The following is a 16,146-nucleotide window of genomic DNA, read 5'->3' on the forward strand; positions in this document are numbered from 1 at the left end:
GGCTAGGTACGTTTAACGTATAATGGCTATCAAGCCTGAGGTGGGAGGATTGCTTGAGGCCAGGAGTTTAAGACTAACCTGGGCAACATACCAACCAGAGAAATCCTGTCTCTACAAAAAAAATTTTTTTCTTTTTCTTCTTTTTTTTTTTTTTTTTTAGATGGAGTCTTGCTCTGTAGCCCAGGCTGGAGTGCAGTGACGCAGTCTCAGCTCAGTGCAAGCTCCGCCTCCCAGGTTCACGCCATTCTTCTGCCTCAGCCCACCACGTCCGGCTAATTTTTTTTTGTATTTTTAGTAGACACAAGATTTCACCGTGTTAGCCAGGATGGTCTCAATCTCCTAAAAAATTGTTTTTAATTAACTGGACACGGTGGTGGTGCACACCTATAGTCATAGCTACTTAGGAGGCTGAGGCAAGAGGATCACTTGAGCCCAGGAATTCAAGGTTACAGTGAGCTATGATCATGCCACTGAATTTGAGCTCTGAGACAGAGCAAGACCCTCTTTCTAAAAATTGTAAAAGATGTTTTGTTTTGAGACAGAGTCTCACTGTGTTGCCTAGACTGGAATGCAGTGGGGCAGTCTCGGCTCACTGCAACCTCTGCCTCCCAGGTTCAAGCGATTCTCCAGCCTCAGCCTCCTGAGTAGCTGGGATTACAGGCGTGCGCCACTACATCTGGCTAATTTTTGTATTTTTAGGAGAGACCAGGTTTCACCACATTGGCCAGGCTGGTCTCAAACTCCTGACCTCAGGTGATCTGCTCACCTCAGCCTCCCAAAGTGCTGGGATTACAGGCATGAGCCACCGTGCCTGGCCTTGTAAAAACTGTTAATAGCATTTTGATCAGAATTGTTGAATACTCCAAAAAAAATCGAATGCTCATGCATATGGTTGTTTTTGCTAGGACGAGGGGCCAGGACCTTTCCCAATGCCTTCACCTTGTATTCCAGGGCCTTGCAAACAATAGGTAGGTGCTTAGCAATTACAACATAAGGCACTCAGTGCTTGATGAGCAGTACATAAATGTCATCATTAGGAAGAAAGAGAGGGAGAGAGGAAGAGCATGGGAAAATTCAGGGCAATTGATCAGGTTGACCCCACCGCTGCTAAAAATCAGACGAGACCAGCTGGGGCACGGTGGCTCATGCCTGTAATCCCAGCAATTTGGGAGGTCAAGGCCGGCAGATCACTTGAGGTCAGGAGTTCAAGACCAGCCTGGCCAACATGGCAAAACCCCATCTCTACTGAAAATACAAAAATTAGCCGGGTGTGGTGGCGTGTGCCTGTAATCCCAGCTACTAGGGAGGCTGAGGCAGGAGAATCACTTGAACCTGGGAGGCAGAGGTTGCAGTGGGCCAAGATCACACCACTGCACTACAGCCTGGGCAATCAAGCGAGACTCCATTAAAAAAAAAAAAAATTAGATGAGACTAACAAGACATCCATAGGTAATGCAACCATGTTACTTTGCATGTTACTTTGCATGTTACTTTGCATATTACTTTTCCTGCCTCTTGGTAGACAGTTCCTAACATCACCGTGAGATCTCGGTGAAGGAGGAGTGGACATTGCGGTTGCTACAGTTTAATGATACCATTTGTCCCCCAGACAGAGATGTTCATCTTCCGCTCACATTCCTTTGAGTGTTTTTCCAACCCCTGCTGTGGGCTGCTGTTTACCCTCTGGGCACTTCTCCACTGAGCCACTAGGTAGCGCCATTGCTGCATAAAGGAAACAAACTGGCCCAAGGTTAGAAAATAGTGTTCCCAGGCCAGGCAGGGTGGCTCAAACCTGTAATCCCAGCACTTCAGGAGGCTGAGGCGGGTGGATCACTTGAGGTCAGGAGTTCAAGACCAGCCTGGGCAACATGGTGAAACCCCATCTCTACTAAAAATACAAAAATTAGCCAGGCAGAGTGACACCCGCCTGTAATCCCAGCTACTCAGGAGGCTGAGACAGGAGAATCGCTTGGGAAGCAGAGGTTGCAGTGAGCCAAGATCACGACACTGCACTCCAGCCCGGGTCACAGAATGAGACTCCATCTGAAAAAAAAAAAAAAAAGTAAATAGTGTTCCTAAGGACTCAGAGGGGAAACTGAGGCACACAGACTGGAGTTGGGGTGGGGTTCGTCGAGAGAATGGGTCCAAATAACCTGTGAAGGAATCTCAGAAAGTCACAGCAACTTAAAAATCACTTATTCTAGCCCCACTTCCACATTTTCCACATACAAGAACCAAAGCTGAGAGGGGGAAGGTAACCATCCCAAAATCACCACGTTGGTTGGGGAGCAGCGTTGCCAGGGAGAACACAGGACATCCAGTGAAGTATGAGTTTCAGACAAACGGGAGAACTTCTCAGTGTATGTCCCAAATATTGCACGAGACTTAGACTAAAACCTTCTTCACTCTTTATCTTCAAATGTAACTGGGAGTCCTGTATGATGATTCGCTAAATCTGACAACCCTCATGAGGGGTGAAATGAAGATTAGGAAAATAATTAAATGTAATAAGATAAAATGCCAAATGAGAACAACTCTATTTCCGTTTTGCAGACAAGGGAATTGCACCTTAAGGAGGTGACTTGCCCTAAGGCCACACTCACAAGTGTCAGGGTCAGGATTTGAACCAGGTCCTGATTCTATAGGTCTCAACTTTACCGTTGTGGCTGGGAACACCCCCTAGTCCCACTCGTGTGTGTGCACGATCTGTCTTGAATATAACCCTCTCCCCATCATGTAAGAGGGCCATTCCCCTCCCTGACATTGAAGGACCCCACCTTCAGCAGGCATCTCCTGTCACAGCAGACCCCCATGAGCCCAGACCCCTGGGACCTGGTGGCTGCCCTTATCAGATTCCCTGACATCCCCATCTTAAGACCCAAGTCTGACCACCTTCGGGATCTGCAGTTGTGTTACAGGAAAGGGGTCCCGATCCAGATGCAATGAGAGGGTTCTTGGATCTTGCGCAAGAAAGAATTCAGGGCGAGTCCATAAAGTGAAGACGAGTTGTTTCGTTTTTTCTTTTTTCTTTTTTTTTTGAGATGGAGTCTCATTCTGGCACACAGGCTGGAGTGCAGTGGCGCGATTATGGCTCATTGCAACCTCCACCTCCGGGTTCAAGTGATTCTCCTGCCTCAACCTCTTGAGTAGTTGGGATCACAGGTGCCCACCACACCCAGCTAATTTTTATATTTTTAGTACAGACGGGGTTTTACCATGTTGGCCAGGCTGGTCTTGAACTCCTGACCTCAGGTGATCTGCCTGCCTCGGCCTCCCAAAGTGCTAGATTACAGGCGTGAGCCACCACACCCGGCCAAAAGCAAGTTCTTCAGGGAAGTAAAGATTTAAAAGAATGGCTACTCCACAGACAGAGCAGCCCCGAGGGCTGCTGGTTGCCCATTTTTTTGGTTATTTCTTCATGATATGCTCAACAAGGGGTGGATTGTTCATGCCTTTCCTTTTTAGACCATATAGGGTAACTTGCTGATGTTGCCATGGCATTGGTAAACTGTCATGGCGCTGGTGGGAGTGCAGCAGTGAGGACAACCAGAGGTCACCCTCGTTGCGATCTTGCTTTTGGTGGGATTTGGCCGGCTTCTTTACTGCAACCTGTTTTATCAGGAAGGTCTTTGTGACCTGTGTCTTGTGCCGACCTCCTGTCTCATCCTGTGACTTAGAATGCCTTAACCGTCTGGGCATGCAGCCCAGTAGATCTCAGCCTCATTTTACCCAGCCCCTATTCAAGATGGAGGTGCTCTGGTTCACATGCCTCTGAGAGCTGTGCTCCTTGGGATCTCCTGACATCCTGCCCCCTCTGTCCCCAGCTCCTGGGCCCCTCCGCCCTCACTGCCATCGCCGTCTTCCTGAGCCTCCTCCCTCTGAATTTCTTCATCACCAAGAAGAGGAACCACCATCAGGTTCGGCTTTGGGGAAAGGGACGGACCAGGCAGGGAGTAGGGAGGATGCCACAGGTCCTGGTGTGGGAGATGGGGAGGGGAGAGTTGAGTGCGAGCCCACGTGTCCGGCTTTGTTCTTGTCGTCTATGAGCTGCCCATCACGCAGACCTGCACCCCTCCCGTCACCATCTCAATGGACAGTGGCTCCGTCCCTCTAGGGTTCAGGCCACAGGCCCTGGGTCAGTTCAATGCCTTTTTCTCTCACCTCCCATCTGTCATCAGATTTGCTTGGCGTCACCTTCAAAATGCATCCAGAATGTCACCCTTCCCAGCGCAGGCTCTGCAAACCCCATGGTCTCTAACCCAGGTCATAGCAGCAAGCCCCTGGCGCACTCCCCGCTTCTGCCCTCAGCCTCTCTCCACTCCCAGCCAGAGCAGACCTGTGCAAACCGAATACGTCGCACCCCTCCTCTACTCAGACCCACAGCGGCCCCATTTTCCTCAGACTGAGCCAAAAACCCACATGGGCCCGCCAGGCCCACCCTGAACTGGCCTCATGGCTTCCAACTTCACCTTCCACCCGTCTGCCTCCCTTCCCTGCCTTCTCCCCCACATCCCCCGTCCTCAAACCTGCCCGATTTCACACATCCCTCCAGGCCTTCGCTTTAGCTGTTCCCTCTGCCTGGATCACCCTCCCTCCCGAAGACCCTCCGTCAACTCCCTCGCCACCCTCTGGCCAGGAAACAGCACGTTCATCCCTCTCCTCCCAGCAGCAGCCTCTCTTGTGCCTGCCCTGGCTTCATTTTTGCTTTTTTTTTCCCCCCTGCACAGCACTTCCCACATCCTACAGGGCGCCGCAGGAAGCACCTGGCAGGGGCTGATTACCTTGTTCTCCTTAGACTCGAAGCTTTGCAACAGCACAGGCCACTCTCTGTGGCAGACTCAGCATCTAGTTAGTGCTTGGCAGGCAGAAGGTTCTCAATACTTACTGTGTTTGTGAACTATGGAAGAAAGGAAGGAGGGAAGAAGGGGAGGAGAGAGGAAGGAAAGAAGGAAAGGAGGGGAGGAAGGAGGGAGGGGAAGGAGAGAAAAGGAGGGAAGGAAGGAAAGATAGGAAAGGGGAGGAAGGACAGAGGGAAGGAGGGAAGGAAAGAATTGAGGGAGGAAGAGAAGGAATGAGGGAGAGAAGGAAGAAATGGGGAGAGAGGGAAGGAAAGAAAAGGAAAGAGAGAAGGAAGAAAGGGAACAACAGAAGAAGAAAGGAGATACGGAAGAAAGGAAAGAAAGGCGGGAAAGAGAGAGGGAGGGATGGGGGATGGAGGGAAGGAACTTACTTCCTCTCTCGGCCCAGCTGTCCCAACGTCCGTCTGTCACCTGGGCTGTTTCTCCATCTTCCTGCGTGGCCTCCTCTGAAACACTCTAGGCCGGGCGCGGTGGCTCACACCTGTAATCCCAACACTTTGGGAGGCTGAGGCGGGCAGATCACCTGAGGTCAGGAGTTCAAAACCAGCCTGGCCAACATGGCATAACCCTGTCTCCACTAAAAAATACAAAAATTAGCCAGGTGTGGCGACGTGCGCCTATAATCCCAGCTACTCAGGAGGCTCAGGCAGGAGAATCGCTTGAACCCAGGAGGCGGAGGTTACAGTGAGCCGAGGTCACATCACTTCTCTCCAGCCTGGGCCACAGAGCGAGACTCCGTCTCAAAAAGAAAAACCTTCTCCAGGCAGCTGCCCCTCTGATGATACCCCTGCCCCCAACCCCATGGTGAAGCACAGGGGACCCCGAATTCCTCTGCCTGACCGCAAAGCGCCAAGTGACCCTGCTCACGTGCTCCTCTGGCCACACTGAGTGTCCTCTGAGTCATGCTATTCCCTGTGCCTGGGTTTTTGCTGCCCCCCTTTCTCAAACCCCTCCCCTCCCTCTTTAGCTCCATTCCCGCATCCTCTGCCTGCTCAGCACTCACCTCCTGGTCATGTAAGATGTAGCTCAGGCTGTAATCCCAGCACTTTAGGAGGCTGAGGGCAGAGGATCACTTGAGCCCAGGAGCTCGAGGCCAGCCTGGACAACATAGCGAGACCCCAACTCCACAAAAAATGTAAAAGGTTAAAAAAACAGATGTAACTTGGGCATCAACCACCTCCAGGTAGCCTTCCTGACAGTACCATACCCAGGTGGGCTCAGGCTGCCTCTGTTCTCCGGGCATCAGAGGCTTCCTCCATGGGGCGCACTGTCCCGGGGGCAGATCCTGCAGAAGTCCAGGTACAGGATGATGGTGGTTGGACCAGGACTGAGGGACTGAGACGCTGAGAAGCAGACAGGTTTGGGACGCAGCTTGGCAAGGTGAATGGGATTTGCTGAAGGGTGGCTGTCAGGGTGCAGGGAAGAATTCTCATCTGTCCCTGTCTTCATCTCTCTTTTTCCCTCTGATCCCAGGAAGAGCAAATGAGGCAGAAGGACTTGCGGGCACGGCTCACCAGCTCCATCCTCAGGAACTCGAAGACCATCAAGTTCCACGGCTGGGAGGGAGCCTTTCTGGACAGAGTCCTGGGCATCCGAGGCCAGGAGCTGGGCGCCTTGCGGACCTCCGGCCTCCTCTTCTCTGTGTCGCTGGTGTCCTTCCAAGTGTCTACATTTCTGGTGACGTCACTCTAGTCTCTATGCTGAGCAGCACTGGGGAAGGAGTGCGGGGGTGGGGCAGGGTGAGGTAGGTGGAGCTCCCCAGATCCTACCACCCTGACCGTCAAAACCCACTCATTCTGGATCCTGTTTTCTCAGGGTCCCTGCTGTCTTCTGCAAGAACGAATTAATCACATTATTCTAGCAAAGGTGGCAGTGGCTGATAAAGTCTGCTGAACTCTCAGAGAGAATTCCAGGCTTCTACCGATGTGGGGAGGAGGGTGCAGGAGGGGCGGCAGAGTTAGAATCCTGGGTCTGAGTGTCTTCCCTGATGCTGGCCAGCAGATGTCCATAGCCACCCTGTCACTGGACATGATCCTTGTCCTGCCATTCTGTCATTTATTTCAGATTGCTGTCAGAACAACCTTCCTAAACCACAACTTTAAAAATTTTGATACATAGGCTAGGCACGGTGGCTCACGCCTGTCATCCCAATACTTTGGGAGGCTGAGGTGGGCGGATCACCAGAGGTCAGGAGTTCGAGACCAGCCTGGCCAACATGGCGAAACCCTGTCTCTACTAAAAATACAAAAATTAGCCGGTTGTGGTGGTGGGCGCCTGTAATCCCAGCTACCTGGGAGGATGAGGCAGGAGAATCACTTGAACTCGGGAGGCAGAGGTTGCAGTGAGCCAAGATCATGCCACTGCACTCCAGCCTGGGCCACAGAACAACACTTCATCTCCAAGGAAAAAAAAAAAAAAAAAAAAAAAAAAAGGACCACAAATGGCACCGACACTTAGAGCCCTCAAGTGCTGCTCGTGCTGCAACTGTAGAGTCATCTTCCAAGGGACTCTAGAATCACAAGTTCCACCAGGTCTAGAATAACAACAGTGCTGCCAAGATCAGAATCTCTGCTGTCCCTCAATGCTTGGAACCTAGAGGCATTAGGTTCTCCCCTAGGCTCTAGTGATGCCTAGAGCCACGGGGCTGCACACTCATCGCCTTTAGCAATGCACTGTGTCTTTGGAAAGACCTTGCGTAGCTTATGACTGAGGAGAGGACATGTGTTAGCAGCGCTGGGAGTGGGATCTATGGAGGGAAGCACATGGCGGACATGGCAGGTGGGCCACATGGACGCTGCAGGCACCACAGCTTGCCTGGGCTGCCATATCCATGCTTGCGTGTCTCACTGTGGCCCCATGTGTTCTGCCCCCTGCCCCGACCCCCCAGGTCGCACTGGTGGTGTTTGCTGTCCACACTCTGGTGGCCGAGAATGCTATGGATGCAGAGAAAGCCTTTGTGACTCTCACGGTTCTCAACATCCTCAACAAGGCCCAGGCGTTCCTGCCCTTCTCCATCCACTCCCTCGTCCAGGTAAGGTGGGTGCACGGGCTGGAGCCATCCTGGGAGAGTGCGTGGGCTACACCTGGCTCCAGCTTCTTTACGCCTGCCATTTGCAGAGGAGAGGGAAGACAGTGGGAGGCAGACGGAGGGTGTGGAGCTGGAAAAGAGGCAAGTAGGGGCAAGAACAGAGGTAAATAAATAAATAAATATTTATTTATTTATTTAGGATGGAGTCTCACTCTATCACCCAGGCTGGAGTGCAGTGGCATGATCTCGGCTCACTGCAACCTCCACCTCCCAGGTTCAAGTGATTCTCCTGCCTCAGTCAACCAAGTAGCTGGGACTATAGGTGCATGCCACCATACCAAGCTAATTTATTTTTTTGTATTTTTAGTAGAGATGAGTTTTCACTATGTTGGCCAGGCTGGTCTTGATCTGCTGACCTCAGGTGATCTGCCCACCTTGGCCTCCCAAAGTGCCGTGATTACAATGAGCCACTGTGCCCAGCCTTATTTATTTGTTTATTTGTTTGTTTGTTTGTTGAGACAGGGGCACCTGACTCTGTCACCTAGGCTGGAGTACAGCGGTGCGATCTCAGCTCACTGCATTCTCAAACTGCTAGACTCATGTGATCCTTCCACCTCCCAGCCTCCTGAGTAGCTGGGACTACAGGCATGGGCCACCACGTACAGCTCATTTTTTAATTTTTTGTAGGGACGAGTCTTGCTATGTTCCCCAGGTCTTGAACTCCTGGCCTCAAGTGATCCTCCTGCACTTGGCCTCCCAAAGTGCTGGGATTACAGGCATGAGCCCCTGCACCTGACGGAATCTCTGTTTTAACGACTGGTCTCTTTCTGCCCCAAAGATGGGTTTGTGACTGAGAGAGCGCCCCCAGGTGGACAACATTTGAAATTGTTCCACATAATGACGATAATCTTGTTGGAAAAGCCACCATCCTTTTCCCAGGTCTTGTGTGCAGAATGGCAGCTGGCTTGTTCCAGTGTCACTGATTAGTAGGAGCGAGGAGGTGGGAGATCGCCACCATCAAGGTCACCACTGGGGTTGCATCGTTTCCCATGAACTAGAAAACTTTGTCCTCATACCTCCTGTGCACAGAGCTTATGTGCAGAGAGCTTGGTAGACAGGAAACTGTTGCCACACATCTTGAGACACCGACACCCAAAGTCTGAGTTCTTTGCTCTTCTTGCTGGTTGACCTGGGGCTTCGGTTTTCCTAGGCCCGGGTGTCCTTTGACCGCCTGGTCACCTTCCTCTGCCTGGAAGAAGTTGACCCTGGTGCCGTGGACTCAAGTTCCTCTGGAAGCTGTGAGTGCTGGGTCTGGCAGGAGGGGTGTGGGAGGGATGGGGGATGTGGGGGATGTGGGGGCTGCCCCTGCCCATAATGGCAAGCCAGCATCAGCATGGGGGGAAGATGGGGGCTGCGCGCAATGGATGGCACGTGCAGATCACGCCATCTGCGTGTCACTTGGAAACAGGCACCGTGCTTCTGTTCTTTCTGCTAGCTGTTCAGCGACCACTCATCGAGCACCCACTTCGTGCCATCCTGGGTGTACAACAGGGAACACTCTAACACAGTGGTCCCCAAGCTTTTTGGCACCAGGGACTGGTTTTGTGGAAGACAGTTTTTCCATGGACCAGGGTGAGGCGCGTGGTTTGGGGATGATTCAAACACATTCCAATTGTGCACTTTATTATTATTACATTATAATATAAAATGAAATAATTATATAACTCACCATAATGTAGAATCAGTGGGAGCCCTGAGCTTGTTTTCCTGCAACCAAATGGCCCCATCTGGAGGTGATGTGAGACTGCGAGAGATCATCAGGCATTAGATTCTCATAAGGAACACGCAACCCAGATTCCTCGCATGCACAGTTCGCAAGTGTTCATGCTCCTATGAGAAGCTATTGCTGCTGCTGATTTGGCAGGAGGCGGAGCTCAAGCGGTGATGGGAGTGATGGGGCGTGGCTGTAAACACAGATGACACTCTGCTCACCTGCCCTGCACTCACCTCCTGCTGTATGGTCCAGTTCCTAAGAGGCCGCAGACTGGTACCAGTCTGTGGCTGGGGGTTGGGGACTCCTGCTATAACAGACCAGGTCCGTGTCCTCATGCAGAAAGTCCAAGGTGATAAGCACGGCAACATTCTGATCAAGCTAGAAAATAGCAACATTTCAAGTACCATTGCACGATGAGACTCACCAAGCTCAAGTTACCCGGGCTTCCCCCTCCACCCCATCCTTTTGTTACCCCATTGGCCAAGCCACCCTCCCCCTTGTACTGAAAAACCTGGGCAAACTGTGTACCTGGAAAACACTCACACAGTGGTTAGAAGCCTAGCCTGTGCATTGAACTGCCCAGGTCCAAATCCCAGCCCCAGCACTGACTAGCTGGGTGATCCTGACAAGTAGATCGTCTCTCTGAGCCTCAGTGTTCCCATCTCCAAAATGGGCATGTTAATCATTGTAGCAGCTAATTGTGAGGATGGATTTAATTGATCTGGGCTAAGCCATGAGAGCTTTGATTTTTAGAAAATCTTTCAGGCGATTCTAACTATGTGTTAAGGATCAAGAACCACTAATCTAATTACACTTGTTGTCACAGTGAAATCATCATAATAATAATAATTTTTTTTTTTTGAGACGGAGTCTCGCTCTGTCATCCAGGCTGGAGTGCAGTGGCGCGATCTCAGCTCACTGCAACCTCCGCCTCCCGGGTTCAAGTGATCCTCCTGCCTCAGCCTCTTAAGTAGCTGTGATTACAGGTGCCCACCACCACGCCTGGCTAATTTTTGTATTTTTTGCTAGAGACAGGGTTTTGCCATGTTGGCCAAGCTGGTCTTGAACTCCTGACCTCAAGTGATCCCCCCAACCTCTGCTTCCCAAAGTGCTGGGATTACAGGCATGAGATACTGTGCCGGCCACAGTGAAATTGATAACACCCCCTTCACTCTGGGAAGGCTGGGGTTCCATGATAATTTATGTCAGAAGTCCACTAACTTTTTCCATCAATGACCAGATTGTGCATATTTTAGGCTTGGGGGCTACACAGTCTCTGTCACAACTGCTCAAAGCATGCAATATAGAAATGAATGGATATGGCTGTGTTCCAATAAAACTTTATTCATAAGAATAGGCAGCAGGCAGGATTTGGTCTCTGGGCCACGGTTTGCCTCCCCCTGGATTATGTAGCCATGGGACACGGAGAGAACAAGGACCCTGCAGGGTCACACACAAGCCAGTGAGTAGCAGGAAAATTTGTTCAATGGGAGAGATTTCTTCCTGCAACCTCTGCCCCTGGCGGGGGTAGTACCTGGGGGCCTCTCCGACGCAGAGGCCAGCCAGCTCAGGGGTCGCCTGTAACTGGCCTCTTGTGCCCCGCAGCTGCCGGGAAGGATTGCATCACCATACGCAATGCCACCTTCACCTGGTCCCAGGAGAGCCCTCCCTGCCTCCACAGGTACAGAACGACACCCGTGGTAACCGGCCTCATGATTTCAGGGAGAAGATGCGTGGGGCTCCTGCCGCCTCCCACCTGAGAGGTGGTGCAGGTTTCCAGCCTGGGACTGGAGGGTGGGTTAGGCTGGGCTGGGGCTCTGCCGGGGAGGTTCCCAGGGTGCACCTATGCCTCCTGCAGGTGGGGACCCGCACAGCATAGACCAGTATCTCCTGCAGATGGGGACCAGTGCATCTGAATCTCCCCTATCACGGGGAGACACCCCTCTGCTCCCAGGCTGACCAAGACGATGCCACGGGAGGGCTGGCCAAGAGGAGCCCCAAGGTTCAGCCCCATCAACTGTGCTCACTTATGTGCCCACTTCTGTGCCTTCTATATCAGTCCGAGGCCATGATCACCTACAGCCCCCAACTCCATGGCTTGGTCTGTGTGGCTAAAAGTCTCAGCCAGCCCTGAAACTCCCTGAGAAGGAAGGAATATGCCCTGGGCAGTGTTCGTATTGGTTGTCATTCACTCCCTTCATCGACAGAGTGCTACCTATCAGCCGCGCTCTGTTCTAGGTATTGGGGATAGGGTGAAGGAAATAGACAAGGGCCCTGCTGTCTTGGGGTGACATGCTGATAGAGGTGAGGCCCAAACAGGAAGCCAGAGCAAGGGGACAGAGCACGATGGCATGTCTGGTGAGGGAAGGCTTGGCATTCAAGCCGAGATCATAAGGAAGGAGTGTCTGGGAGAAGAGCTGTCTTTTTTTTTTTTTTTTTTTGAAACAGAGTCTTGCTCTGTCATGCAGGCTGGAGTGCAATGGCATGATCTCGGCTCACTGCAACCTCCACCTTCCAGGTTCAAGCAATTCTCCTGCCTCAGCCTCCCGAGTAGCTGGGATTACAGGCGCATGCTACCACACCCAGCTAATTTTTGTATTTTTAGTAGAGATGGGTTTTACCATGTTGGTCAGGCTGGTTTCCAACTCCTGACCTCAAGTGGTCCACCTGCCTCAGTTCCCAAAGGACTAGGATTACAAGCATAAGCCACCATGCCCGGCCTGGGAGAAGAGCCTTCTAGGTGGAGGGAATGGCGTTTGCAAAGGTCCTGGGGCAGGAGTGTGCCTGGACCTGGGTTTCTCAACCTCAGCGCGGTTGATACTTTGGGCTGAAACTTCTTTGTTGGGGGCTCTCCTGTGCATTGTGGGATGTTTAGCAGACCCCCAGTCTCTACCCACTAGATGCCAGCAGCACCCCCTACCAGTTGTGACATCCAAAAATATCTCTAGATCTTGCCAAATGACTCCTGAGGGATGCAGTCACCCCCAGGTGAGAACCACTGACCTATTGTGTTCAAGAAACAGCAAGGAGGTCAGCATGGTCTAGGCCGAGCAGCTGAGGCACAGAGCGGCAGGAGGTGGGAGACGTCGTTCATGATCGTCAGGACTTTGGCTCTGATCCTCAGTGAAATGGGGGTGCCGGCGGGTTTAGCTGGGAAGTGTCATGATCTGACTTGGGTTTTAACAGGTCCCTCTGGTCACTGGGTGGAGAATGGGCTGTGGACACGGACAGGAGTGGGGTGGGACCAAGAGCAAGGGGAGGGAGGGAGGAAAGAGCCTATTTATTACAACAGCCAAAGCAGGAGGCCAGGCTGGTGAAACCCTCAGGCTATAGTCAATTCTGCGTGTGTTTGAATGTGGGTTGACATGCAGGCGTGTGTGTGCATGGTGTGTATGTGTGCACACCTGTATGCATGTGAGTATGGATTGATTGGGTATGTGCATAGACTTTGTGTGTGTATGTGTGTGTGTGTGGATGTGTGCCCACATTGTATGTGTTGCTGTGCACACTAGCATGCTTGTATGTGTGCAAATGTGCATGCATGTGTGCACGCTTTGTGTGCACGTGTGCATGTGTACATGCAGAGATGTGCACAGGATGGTTGCTCGAATAGCTAGACAAGGACTGGGAAAAGGAACGGTCCCCACAAGTCCTCTTGGAGACTCCCAGAGCAGGAAATCCTGGCTCCATCTGGGCCTCATCCTTCCTCACAGAGGTGGGTCGAACCCTAACCAAGGTCATGTCATGTCTCCCCTCTTGTGTGGCCAGAATAAACCTCACCGTGCCCCAGGGCTGTCTGTTGGCTGTTGTCGGTCCAGTGGGGGCAGGGAAGTCCTCCCTGCTGTCCGCCCTCCTTGGGGAGCTGTCAAAGGTAGACGGATTCATGAGCATCAAGGTGAGGCCACCCCCCTCCCGTCTGCTAGGATGTCCCCGTCCTGAAAGTACCCCTTCCTCGCTGGCTTCCCATCCCTCCCCATTCCAGCCAAGCTCATTTTCACCGATTCTCTTCACCTCCCACCCACCACCGAGAGCCCAACTCCTGCTGCTCCTCAAAAACCAATCCCACCTCTGTCCCCATCATCCTCCTGTGACCAAAGTTGTGTTTTAGGGTGCTGTGGCCTACGTGCCCCAGGAGGCCTGGGTGCAGAACACCTCCGTGGTCGAGAACGTGTGCTTCGGGCAGGAGCTGGAGCCAGCCTGGCTGGAGAGAGTCCTAGAGGCCTGCGCCCTGCGGCCGGATGTGGACAGCTTCCCTGAGGGTGTGCACACTTCAACTGGGGAGCAGGTGAGAGTTTCGGGGTCTTTTTGTGACAGGGAAACATTGCAGTTGGGGGTCATTTGGGTTCCTGACTCCTCGTGGGCAGTGTGATGGAGAAATGGGGGGAGCGGTCAGGGAAGTGGGGGAGAAAAAGGGCTGAGCTCAGGATCAAGCACATAGTAGATGCTCAATACATAATCATGAATCGATAAGTAGAAACAGACACAAAGAGAGAGGCAGGGAGTTGTGCCAGGATTGGCGGTGAGGGGCTTTCTGACAGCTGAGAGGGAGAAGACCTAGACTCCTGTCTTACTCAGCCCTGCCTTGCTGGGTGACGTGGGTCTAACTGCTTCCCCTCTCTGGGCCTCACCAAAGGGCCTGGACAGAGAAGTCCAAGAAACAGGATATATGCATCTGGAGCTATGGATTGGGCAGGGGTTGGCAAACTGTGACCCCCAGCCAAATCCAGCCCACCACTTGTGGTGTTTTGTCTTGTTTTGCTTTGGAGATGGAGTCTCGCTCTGTTGCGCAGGCTAGAGTGCAGTGCTGCAATCTCGGCTCACTGCAACTCCACCTCCACGTTCAAGCAATTCTCGCACCTCAGCCCACTGAGTAGCTGGGATTACAGGTGCATGCCACCACACCTGGCTAATTTTTGTATCTGTAGTAGAGACAGGGTTTCACCATGTTGGCCAGGCTGGTCTCGAACTCTGGACCTCAGGTGATCTCCGCATTTACCTCACAGTCAAAGCGCAAGTCGTGATAATCTCTAGTGAGGTCCCTGTGACCTGACTCTGGTATCCATTAGCCCCATCTTCCATCATCATCTCCCAGCTTTACTCCAGCCACCTGAGTCTCTGTGATATTTCCTGACCCCAGGACCTTTGCACCTGCTGTTCCCTCTGCTGGAAAGCTCTTCCCAGGAGTCCCCAGGGTTCATCCCTCTCTTCTATCACCTTCACAGAGAGGCCTTTTCTGACCACCTTATCTACCACCACAGCAACCCTGCTAATGCTAGTGTGCCCTACACCTGCACCTGCTTTTTCCTTTTTTTTTTTTTTTTCTGAGTTGGAGTCTCACTCTGTTGCCCAGGCTGGAGTGCAGTGGCGCAATCTCAGTTCAGTGCAACCTCCACCTCCTGAGTTCAAGCAATCCTCCCACCTCAGTCTCATGAGTAGCTAGGATTACAGGCATGTGCCACCATGCCTGGCTAATTTTTTTTTCTCTTTTTTTGTACTTTTAGTAGAGATGGGGTTTCACCATGTTGGCCAGACTGGTCTCGAACTCCTAACCTCAAGGGATCCACCCACCTTAGCCTCCCAAAGTGCTGGGATTACAGGCGTGAGCCACCACACCTGGCTCCACCTGCTTTAGTATTTATTCCTCATAGCACTTTCTATCTGATGTTACTTGTTTACGGATTGCCTGTCTCTCCCCTCTTCATTAGAATGATGGATCCATTAAGAGAGCAGCAACTTTGTTTTGCTCATTGCTGTTTCCCCAGAACCTAGAACCCTACCAGGTATATGATAACCAGGCAGTAGTTATTAGTGGAATGAATGAATGTAAGAATGAATGAATGGCTGGGTGCAGTGGCTCACGCCTGTAATCCCAGCACTTTGAGAGGCCGAGGCGGGTGGATTGCTTGAGGTCAGGAGTTCGAGACCAGCCTGGCCAATATGGTGAAACCCTGTCTCTACTAAAAGTACAAAAATTAGCCAGGCATGGTGGCACACCTATAATCTCAGCTACTTGGGAGGCTGAGGTAGGAGAATCACTTGAACCCAGGAGGTGGAAGTTGCAGTGAGCCGAGGTCAAGCCACTGCACTCCAGCCTGGGCGACAGAGTGGAACTCCGTCTCAAAAATAAATAAAAATAATTTTAAAAAGAATGAATGAAAGACAAGAAGGCCTAGATAGAATGAATAAGTTATAGTAATCAATAGTGCACATGGGAAATTATAGTTAATGATCATTTATTTGTGTATTTCAAAATAGCTAGAAGAGAAGGATTGTTGTGTTCACAATACAAAAGATAAATATTTGAGGTGATGACTATTTCAGTTACCCTGATTTGACCATTACATATTGTCTACAGCAGGGGTCCCCAATCCCCCTGGCCGTGGATCAGCACCAGTCTGTGGCCTGTTAGGAGCTGGGCAGGCAGCACAGCAGAAGGTGGACAGAGGGCAGGCGAGTGAGGTTTCATCTGTATTTACAGCCACTCC

The 16,146-nt window shown here is 51.8% G+C and overlaps 1 protein-coding gene across 1 annotated transcript in view; it reads left to right on the top strand.

Moving 5' to 3' along the window:
* The window catches only part of ABCC6 (ATP-binding cassette, sub-family C (CFTR/MRP), member 6), a 79,767-nt gene that overhangs the window by 33,769 nt on the left and 29,852 nt on the right, over positions 1 to 16,146 (top strand). Inside the window, exons 11-17 of the mRNA XM_011991182.1 lie at positions 3,825 to 3,917; positions 6,333 to 6,536; positions 7,747 to 7,890; positions 9,098 to 9,185; positions 11,267 to 11,342; positions 13,430 to 13,556; positions 13,770 to 13,946. Of these exons, the coding sequence (XP_011846572.1) occupies positions 3,825 to 3,917; positions 6,333 to 6,536; positions 7,747 to 7,890; positions 9,098 to 9,185; positions 11,267 to 11,342; positions 13,430 to 13,556; positions 13,770 to 13,946 (909 nt within the window). The remainder of the gene's footprint in view (positions 1 to 3,824; positions 3,918 to 6,332; positions 6,537 to 7,746; positions 7,891 to 9,097; positions 9,186 to 11,266; positions 11,343 to 13,429; positions 13,557 to 13,769; positions 13,947 to 16,146) is intronic.

This window comes from Mandrillus leucophaeus, unplaced genomic scaffold, assembly GCF_000951045.1.
Source record: "Mandrillus leucophaeus isolate KB7577 unplaced genomic scaffold, Mleu.le_1.0 Scaffold390, whole genome shotgun sequence".
NCBI lineage: Eukaryota > Metazoa > Chordata > Mammalia > Primates > Cercopithecidae > Mandrillus > Mandrillus leucophaeus.